The 10,862-nt window shown below is 38.1% G+C and overlaps 1 protein-coding gene across 1 annotated transcript; it reads right to left on the reverse strand.

Annotated features, from left to right (window-relative positions):
• Nucleotides 1-2,543: 2,543 nt before the first annotated feature.
• On the reverse strand, nucleotides 2,544-9,353 carry LOC124262967 (Sjoegren syndrome nuclear autoantigen 1 homolog). Its single transcript, XM_046697587.1, has 3 exons — nucleotides 9,223-9,353; nucleotides 6,399-6,598; nucleotides 2,544-3,515 (listed from the first exon to the last, which is right to left on the reverse strand). The coding sequence occupies exons 1-3, from the start codon at nucleotides 9,272-9,274 to the stop codon at nucleotides 3,402-3,404; spliced, it is 366 nt and encodes a 121-aa protein (XP_046553543.1). The 5' UTR covers nucleotides 9,275-9,353; the 3' UTR covers nucleotides 2,544-3,401.
• Nucleotides 9,354-10,862: the final 1,509 nt, after the last annotated feature.

Raw genomic sequence — 10,862 nt, forward strand, 5'->3', positions numbered from 1 at the left:
TTTACAGCGCTAAATTGAATTTGGTATCATTATAAATGGTAACTCTTTGTTGTTAGGTGAGACCTTGGGTGATTTGTGTTTGTTGTTTTAACGCCGGACTCAGCAAATTTCCAGATATGCAACGACGGTCTGTAAATAATCGGGTCTAAACCAGACAATCAGTGATCAGCATCATGAGCATTGATCTAAGCAAATGGGATACGATGACATGTCATCCACGTCACCGAGTCTGACCGCCCGATCCCGTTAGTCGCCTCTTATGACAAGGATGGATTGCTGAAGACCAATTCTAACCCAGATGTGCACAGGTGGTGGGGGTACGGGAGATATGGCGTGTAACAGGAACTGGTTAATACGTAGGGCTGCGCAATATATAGAGAATACTACACGAGGTCTCATTACATACGAAGTATACGAAACGAGATACTTACCTAATACATATCTTTTAATTTTACACAACTGAATTTAATATATTAGCGGCCTATGATTTGTCGGAATTTGTCGGACGTGGACCGCTGTGAAGCATATTTTATTATTTTAAGCATATTTTCACCGCCGATCATACTTACCTGATATATTTTATTTATATCACAAAATGCAAACACTTTTCGTCGATTTTCATCATCATTGAGGTTGAACTTTTCCCATTTTAATAACGTCTACGAATCCACCGCTCAATGCGTCTACGAATCCACCTGATTTCTACGTCTACGAACCAGTCTGGTCTACGAATTCACCTACAGCCTACGAGATTAGTATGCAAATACCCATACGTTGACCACGTCGGTAATAAAACCGGTTTACCGGTTCAGACATGAAAACGATACGTATTGCGATACGCTGATCGAAAACCGGTATTTTGACATGCATTCGGAAAACGTCGTAACACTCGGAAATCTTCGGATATTTCCTTGTTTCATTTGTGCCAAATATTATTCACATTTTTATTTTATCATGATTAAAATTTGTTATTAAAGCTTAATCAAGCATAGTGATTTTGTTGTGTTTTTGCTCTATAAATGAAGCAGTAACTCGATTATAAGCAGTTTTTTTGTTTAAAAATACTTCATGCAATATATTGCAATGCATATCGCAATATATCGCAATATGAATATTCTCTGCAATACCCACCCCTACTAATAGGGTTCGAAGTTCTGTCGTTCACGAAACCTGATATATATACTTTCATAGACGATTGTTTTATCGTGTTTTCTGACCGAAATATTTTCTCACATTCACTATGAATGTTGTAGCACAGGCTAACTGTAGCGTAAATAGGGTTTCGCGAGCGAAGCGAGCAAAGGTTGGCAACGTACTTCCCTTGCTTCGGTTCGAAAAATACTTTTTATGTCACACTAAAATATCGCCACCATCAAAGGTAGAATTCCTCACAGTGCCCTCAGATTTCTAACCTCATATTTAATGATTACTCACGTAGAATATATTTCATTCAACATATGAATCGCCACTCGTCGCGTATCAAATCGTTCTTCGCATCCATTACCCCTGAAGGAACAAGGGAATTAACTCTAAATATACTACATGTAGTTGAATCACATAACATGTCCGCCATATGGAATACTTGTGGAGTTTGGGGGGTTCTTCAGAATAAATAACGACGGCAGAAAAGATAAATACTCTTCAACAGTTTAATAGTAAAAATAGGCAATAGGATATTTCTTTTTAATTTCTGCTTATTCTTGTTCCTTCACTCCGTTGAACTGGAAGCTGGCAGGAGTAATATGCCACGAGTGGCGCTTAAAATGTTGAATGAAATATATTTTAATGAGGAGGCATTAAATATGAGGTTGGAAATCTGAGAGCACAACCATGTGAGGAAATGATGGTGGCGATATTTTTTATTTTAACATTAAAAATATTTTTCGAACTGAAGCGAGGGAAGTCCGTTACCATCCTTTGCTCGCTTCGCTCGCATATAGGACGACTAGTCATTTTTCTCACTGTTACACAACCCTATTTGGGCTATAGTTTGCCTGTGGTTGCAGTAAACATAGCTCTACATTTTGCAACCCATAAACATTTGAAAAAATCCAGCTACCATTACAGCTTGCAACAATTATCTGTAATTCGCTATATGGTGGTGAAGCCTCATTCAAATAAACTATTTTAGAGGTGATCAATGTGATTTGAAACCCCTAATGTAACAATCAAAGTCAAGTGTGCTTGAATTGTCACAGTTATTTGTAGGCCCCTGTCTTGAAATTGTCCTCGACAGATTCATAAAAATATATGCGATGTCTCTAAAAACCAAAGGCTGTGTAACCTGGAACAATTTAAATTCAAATATGAAATATGAGAAAATGTTGGGAAGTGAATGAATTTAGTTTTATGCCACTTTTAGCAATATTCCATCAATATCACTGCGGGGAACATCAGAAATGGGCTTCACACATTGTATACATGTGAGGAATCCAACAGGGGGCTTCAGTGTAGATTATCCCTGGTAAAATGAGCAAACGCTTTAACCACTAGGCTGTCTAACCCGGATCTTCACAAGTCCTATAAACATGGAAGTCAGTTGATTACATTAGAAAATTTATGTACAAGGATACAGACATGTAGATGCCTGGCCTCAAGCCACATCATGGGCTGCACATGTTTACAAGAACAATCAAAGTACATTTAGTCAAGAGTGAGCAAACCAAGATCAAAGGCCACTTTAGGGCAGTTCCATTAAGGCAAGAATAAAATGTATTACAGTAAAACAATTCAATACTACATGATTCCTGACAAGCCTATTTCGTACACTGCAGATACTATGTCATACATAAGCCACTTATTATACATACTGACACCTTGTCACTGCTTAACTTGACTGGTGACAAAAGATATATTTCTGCCAAATGGCTAAGGCAGATAATGATGCTCAAAAATATGTTAAAAGGCTTTGGTTTGATTATAATGAAAAGTAAAATGCTGGTAGGCTTCTCTCTAAGAGGGTCTCAAGAAAAACTAACTTAAAAATGAATTTTGGACATACAGCTTTTGGTACTCTTCATTAGCAAAGAAAATTTAATCACTAACAGACTTGCTAAAGACAATAGAACAGACAGGTGGCAAAAGTCTTAAGTAAATATTTTACATATTTTTAATCTCCCCAGAACTAAATATAGACTAACTGGTGGCAAACACTTCTGGCAAAACAGTTTACATTATTTTCAGTTTACAAAAAAAAATATGTCTTTACCATGATCTACATTGTCAGTATCTGTTTTCACGTGTCAAAGATAATAAAACATTACATCTATTAAATAATGACAGAGACATACAGTCCTTCTGACTGTCACAAATACACCAGCAATCACAGACACAGCTGGGGTAGGAAACACTGGGTCTATATACACATGGATCTGTACAAGTTGATGCTATTGAAGATGAGGTTAGGTTTGTGTCAGCGTTCTCTGTGTAGAACCGCCTTGGCTCATAGACTTCTCCCTCAAACTGTGAGACTCTCTCTTCAGAACATTCAATAGTGTCTGTGAACTCTCCAATATCTGGAAAAAACAAACAATCATCTTAAATATCTGGGAAAACAAACAGATAATCAACAAAAATTATGCCAGCTTTATTATTTGCTGTGATTAGTGTTGGGAACTGGTTGAAATTTCACAATTGATGATTGCTTCATTACCAACGAACAATCATCGAAAAAAATTGGTTAGCGTCAGTTTTCAGATTTTCATATCCAGGTTGTTATTTTAGATATGTATAACATGATGCAACTTGCTACTTTAAAGTGATGAGTAATATATCATGAACATAAACTTTCTGGAGTCTACAAGAAATATTCAGTCATGACTTTTCAGTTAGTGAAGTGAGTTTTCTAAGAATTAAACTGACTGACTGACTGACTGAGTTTAGTTTTACGCCGCTTTTAGCAATATTCCAGCAATATCACGGCGGGGGACACCAGAAATGGGCTTAATACATTGTGCCCATGTGGGGAATCGAACCCGGGTCTTCGGCGTGACGAGCCAACGCTTTAACCACTAGGCTACCCCACCGCCCCTAAGAATTAAACAAGTTTCCAAGCCCTGACAACTTCTAGGATATGTTCCATCGTCAAGTGTTTCAAACACTAAAACAGTAGTTGCAAAATCGTTTGTGTTCGATTACGAGAAAATGTGATCGATTGCTTGGTTGTTTGGTCACTGCGACCAAGCTTCGATTATTTCAACTAATCGGAACACCACTAGCTGAGATGTGTGAGCATATTTTTTTCAGTAATTTTATTTTCATCAGTTGTTCCATCTTTTACATTGTTTGCGAAGATTTTCATACTAATGTGACTTCGTACGATACTGAGTGCATTAGACTTGGTGGTGGCTTGACAGATCGAATAGTCAGTCAATCATTCGGTCTTGCTTGCCTCAGCGATTATCAATTATCTAGAAAGACTAATCTTCTTTCATAAAAAATTAACCATCAAATTAAACTTTAGAATGCATGTTTCTTACTGTAATGTTTGTTAAATCAAGACATAAACAACTGATGTAGTTTCCTAATTTGTAAAACTGCAAGGTAAACAACAAACTCAAGCGCGTCTCAACAGGAAGTATTCACGGATGTCTTGAACGTGGTATAAATCGGTGCCTGTTTCGATTGCACAAAGATATGACTGTGTCCTGTTATTGCCCACTTGAGTTTTGTGGTGGGGTTGACGATTACAATCGAGTATTGATCGATTACTGAGCTTCGATTATCAGAGCTACAGATAACTTTTCGTGTCATTGAGTTATGCACTCACTTGCATTCATCTCAATTGGGTATCCTTTAGTGGTGGTCCGATTAATTGAAATAATCGAAGATTGGTCGTAGTGACTAAACGACCAAGCAATCGATCATAATTTCTCATAATCGAACACAACCAATTTTGGAACACTTGTTTTCATTAACAATATTTTTCACATGGTTGGTTTTGTCTGTTACATTTTGTAAGCACTACAAGCTCGTTTCAAGTCATGATTGAATTTATCTTAAAGGCTCCAAGAAATTTATGTTCCTAACATACTACTAGTCATCCTTTAAAGATGTGAAATTTTGCCAAAAAGCCCAAAAAGAACTACATGTTTTTTCCTTATTTTTATGTGCATTAACAAATTTTATAAATGACGCCAACCAATTATTTTTGATGATTGATCGGTTGTAATGAAGCAATCATCAATTATGAGATTTTTTGAGTAACCAAATAAATTGTACTCACCTCACTCAAACTCAATTGGGTATTTTAACACTTTCCATTAATTTAAAAAATATAATAAAGTTTGAATGTTAGTTTTTGTTATTTATATTTGATCCATAATATGAGAAACTATAAGGACTTTCATGTCCTGATTAGAACCTCTCAATAAACCTCAGTTGTATTTATCTATCCACCCGTACACAAGATAAGATTTGACATTTTTGTGTGTACGCATGCAAGATCATATTTATTGAGTATTTACAAACATTCAAGCGCACTTGTATGCAACAGACTTATTAGGAATTGAGTTTTCACATAAAAATTTGCGTAACTTACGCAGATACGCAGCTTATCTGTACCTCTGGATTATTGATCTGCATACTGTGAGCGATAACCAGCAGTAGAATGCATTATCACTAACAGGCAACATCTTATATTGATAACTTATATATCACAATGTACGGTTATTGTACTTACCAACCATGATGAGATCATGCTGATGTCTGAACTACAGATCAGGAGATCAACATTTTTTCACCATTTTCTCAATTTGTTATCAGAATAAAGAAAACAATTTCTAGAATTTTGCAGCGCTGTAAAGTGACAACTGGGTCAAAACTTGTTATTTTGTAGAAGGAAACACTTCTGACCTGCAGTGTCCACAATAATCGTTATCTTCCCTCACACATAAATTTTGTTTTCTGATTAGCAATCAATGCACCCCACTTACAAGCAAGTAACATTTGCTATGTAACCCGCTGGAAAAGCCGAACTGTGGGAATTCGTTTGATACTTCATGTAAGTAGTGTTTGTGCTGTTGCCTAACTCTGGTTGCCTAACACCTTTTTATGATCCAATATCTGTGCTTCAAACAGTTCAAAATTAACATTTAGGTGTTCGGTAAGATAAATATGATGTTCACTGGTCCCTCGGGCCCATGGGTGGATGTACCCCATATGTTTGTTTATGTTCCCCTTTGGGCTCAGGGTCTGGACCAGACAATATAGTGATCAACGGCATGAGCATCGATCTGGGCAATTGGGATGTGTCAACCAAGTCAGTGAACCTGAACAGCCAATATCTTTAGTCATCTACTCAAGCATGGGCTTCTAAGGACCAATTCTAACCCAGATCTTCACTGGTTGAACCAGCCATTGAAGACATATTTGCATCCTGGTAAAGTATGTTGACCTACCTTCATATATGCTGCCTCTGTCTCAGCTATTGTTTTGTCAAATTCATTCCTAGATGCCATCTTCTTGGCCAGACTCTCGTTCACCTTTGCCAGCCTCTCACTCAAGATGCGCATATCGTTCTGTAGCTTCTGTTTCTCCTCCTCTTCCTGGAGGATGTGTTTGTGGAGCTCATCCCTCTTGCTGCATAGATCCTCGATGCCTGCAACACAGATTGTGTTACTCAGATAAACCTCCATTCAAAGTGAGTTGGGTTTTTACACCACTATTAGCAATATTTCAGCAATATCAAGGCGAGGGACACCAGAAATGGGCTTCACACAATGTACTCATGTGGGGAATTGAACCCGGGTCTTCGGCGTGACGAGCCAACACTTTAACCACTAGGCTACCACACCTCCCCTTCCATTCGAAGTCACTGTAACAATATTGATAATGTTCATACTGGAGCTGGCTATCGATATGGATCATAGAGATCGATAATCATAAACTAAATAATTCTTGATAAATATCGGAGAAGGAAGTTTGATCAAAAATGAAAAAAATAGTCTGAAAGAAATGAAAAGATTTCACAATATTCGGTGACATGTTTATGCATGGGTTACTAACAAATAGCGTCCTGAACATAATTTAGAAGCAACCCATGAATAAAAACCTAATTTTGTGCTTTGTGTTAGTAAATTAAAACTTTATTCTTTCACAAAAGTGTATGAACGATACTATTGATGAAACTATTTTCATATCGATAATCATTTCTAATTTTTCCTGTCGATGATATTTCTGATTATCGATCATTTTAGCCAGCCCTAGTTCATACCAGCGCAGTCAGATTCCATGTGTGCATTCACATATATTATTTCTCTGTTGTTTAATGCTGTACCTAGAAATATTCCACTAATGTGAGGCTGTCTATAAATAATCAGATCTAAACCAGAGCATGGCATGGACATATCAGCATGCAGGATTTTGCCTGACTCACAAATGTGCGTCCAGTACACACAAGTACAGCAACAGAATACAATTCACTGCATCAAGGGATGCACAATATTTTTCATTGTACCCAAAACAAACATATGACATTTTAGGTGTTTGGGTGTTTCTTATAAAGCAGTTACGTGCATCATTTCATCCATATGATCAATGATTCATTCCAGGCCCAGAAAGAAGTTGTTTGTTTTCTGAGTCGAGGTAAAACTCAGAGTTTGTGAGGGCAGTCCCATTCCAAATATATCAGTGAGATCATATTTCAGTTTACAGAGAAAAGTGAGTGAGCATTTTTTCCAAACAATCCAGCAATTTCATGCCAGAGGACACCAAAAACGCTTCACACATTGTATACTTGTAAGGACATAACCCTGGTCTTTGCTCTTATCTATTGTCCTATCTTACTATCATTTGTACTACTGACTACCATCTACCGCAGTGGGGTAGCCTAGTGGTAGGGGTATCATACACCAAGCTCACAATACGATACGTATCACAATTTTAAGGTCAAAATACGATACGTAACGCGATACATAATTTTCGCGCCTTTTCATAGCATTACCTTACCGGCAAAGTACACACTCGCTGATTGGTCCATCAAAATAGTCTAGCCAATCACAAAAGCTGTTAGTTTCCAACCTATTTTTTAAGTAAAGCTAGCTACATCTATTTATCGGAGCGATCTTGTATAATTTTACTATCAAGACTTTGAAGGAGATGGATATAGCATAAAAATTTGAATCGATAAAGTTTTAAAATAGGAATCGATACACGCAAGCATGTATAGCATATCGTATGGCAGTAAAAAATGTATCGATGCATCGATACATTCCCGTATCGCGACACCCCTACCTAGTGGATAAAGCGTTGCTCATCACACCAAAGGCTTGGGTTCGATTCTCCACAATGCGTGAAGCCCATTTCTGGTGTCTCCACTGTGATATAGCTGGAATATTGCTAAGAGTGGCGTAAAACTATATTCACTCAGTGACTCACTTACTGAATGAGAATGTAACCTGCAATCCACAGATCTAGTCAAAATGATGTTTGTTTTTTGTCCATTTGAATTTGACTCGGTACTCTGCAATCTCCCAGCTTGATGACAGTGGTCTGTATGGAGTATGGACCAGACTATTCAGTGATAAACATCCACAGCAGTGATCCAAGTATTTAGGTTGCATCAAAAAGCAGTCACCAAGTCTGACCACCCGGATCCATTTAGTCATCTAGTCGGCACACCTACAGAATACAGGATACCTACCTGCCATATTGTTCAGTGTCACGTCGCCCTAACCCTAAACCTTACCCTAACCCTAAGTAAACTCGCGTGCTTTCAAAGATGGCGGAAGGTATCCGGTATTCTGTAGTCTTAGCATCTAGTCATCTATTACCATTATGATTACAATATGCACAGGTTCCTGGCACACATCTATCTTACCCATGTAGACCTTGCGTAGGAAAAATATTTTCCACAAAACCTACAGGTACAGGTCTGTGTTAAAGATGTTTAGTATAGACTGCAAGTATATTGTGATTGCATTTGTGTTTTGCTAAAACTATTCTTAATAACAAGTTATCTAAGAAAAAGAAAATTATGAGATCCAGTTCTTTTAGTTCAGGCGAGAGTAAAATAATCATGTAAATATGCAAAGTGGCGATTATGCTTTTGTCATGTTTGGAAGTGATCATCAGGTGATAACCTATACTGTCCTTTCCTTGATTCAGTCTGTCAGATTAGCAAGGCAACACCGATTTTGTAAACAAATCAAAATTCCACTCGATGATCGGTAAAGTTTAAAACAATAAGACCATTGAGCGTCACATATATGATTAAAAACTTACATTTGACCAATTCGTTGTTATAACTTTGCAAAGCAGCTCCTTGTTGTGACATTTTGAGAATATTTTCAGTGGAAACGCGCGTTGGCAACCACTCTTTTGAACGTGCCCAAACAACTGTGTGTGTAAAACGTCACAAAACATGTGTACGGAAATCGCTTATGACATGAACAAACACCACTATGCCGTACAGAGTTACCTCCCTTATCGCATATTTTGAATGATGGTCTGGTGATGCTTTTAACGCCACTTCTTGAGGAACGCAGTAAGGGGCCGTTCATAATTTATGGCGAAAAGGGGAGGGGAGGGGAGGGGGTGGGGTGGTAATGAGGTTGGTAATGATGATTTTTTTATGAAGAAGCATGTACAATGTGACTGACCCCCCTGTCTGTCATGTACAAAATTAATGACCCCCTCGCCATATTTTTAAAGCATAAATTGGAAATATTTTTGTGCACAAACTTGATGCCCACCCCCACCCCCCCTTCTTAAAATCATCATCATCATCATCATCATCATCATCATCATCTCTCTCACACACGCACGCACACGCACACACACACACACACACACACACAGCCATAAATGATGAAATGAACAATTTTAGTGTTTACAATAGTTGTTTTGAAAATGGCAAAGGTATACATATAATCATGGAAATATTATCATACACGACAAGAAAACAGTGCTGCCGAGCATCAAAGTTCGCAACCCTTTGTGGTGTCCTAGAAACCTATAAATGTGATATTAAAGAGTTAACGAATATTTAATGCATGGCAAATTATTCAGAGAAAACGAAGGAATATATGGAAATATTTCCGCCCGTTACCTTCCCTTACCGAAAAGAGTCAGCTAGTGAGTGAGTATGGTTTTACGCCGCTTTTAGCATTTTTCCAGCAATATCACGGCGGAGGACACCAGAAATGGGCTGCACACATTGTACCCATGTAGGGAATCGAACCCGGGTCTTCGGCGTGACGAGCGAACACTTTAACCACTAGGCTACCCCACCGCCCCTCTTACCGAAAAGACTACATGGAGCTTCATGGTTGAAGTGAAAGGCGTGCAGCTGCATACTTAAATTTCCAACAAATAACACGAGGCTGGTGTTACTATGAACTCGATTTGCATAAATATGGTAGTTGTGTGTAGCTGTTTTTCAAACAGCTAATTATAATTTGTATGAAATGGCAACTCATTCTGATCCAATCTTTTTTGAGCATTTCCATGGCAAAAAATGGACTTCGAATTCGAACGAAGATGGGACTCACATAATGTTTTCCAGTTCTTTTCATTGGACAAGACTGGTAACCACCGATGTCCCAAAATGCCATTTTTGTTGGTCTGCAATCGAACCAGGGCGGCCAATGGGCGCAATTAAGCTGGGTAGAGCCCATGTCATTGCCCTTTCAACAACATGAGCGTGTGGAGGCACGTGGAGACTGTGTCTTCAGATGACTGAGGTCAGTAACGGTATACCGACGGAAATACATTTGAGTCCCTGTGCTGAAAAAATTATAACAGTATACACAGCCTCGACTGTGCTGTGAATTCCATTAGAAGGTTGAATAATCCCAAAGTCTTGATGTTAATTCGCCAACACTACACAGCTTATCATTTTGCTGAGAGTAAGGGCCTGTTCG

Source organism: Haliotis rubra, unplaced genomic scaffold, assembly GCF_003918875.1.
Source record: "Haliotis rubra isolate DU_JTF1 unplaced genomic scaffold, ASM391887v1 Scf861, whole genome shotgun sequence".
In the NCBI taxonomy this organism is placed as follows: domain Eukaryota; kingdom Metazoa; phylum Mollusca; class Gastropoda; order Lepetellida; family Haliotidae; genus Haliotis; species Haliotis rubra.

What these genes read in the sequence shown, in the direction of transcription:
- LOC124262967 (XM_046697587.1), bottom strand. Translation starts at nt 9,274, where the DNA reads ATGTCACAACAAGGAGCTGCTTTGCAAAGTTATAACAACGAATTGGTC. An exon ending in TAACAACGAATTGGTCAAAT is followed by an intron (nt 6,599 to 9,222) that starts GTAAGTTTTTAA and finishes TCTGTGTTGCAG; the next exon opens with GCATCGAGGATCTATGCAGC. An exon ending in CAGAGGCAGCATATATGAAG is followed by an intron (nt 3,516 to 6,398) that starts GTAGGTCAACAT and finishes TGTTTTTTCCAG; the next exon opens with ATATTGGAGAGTTCACAGAC.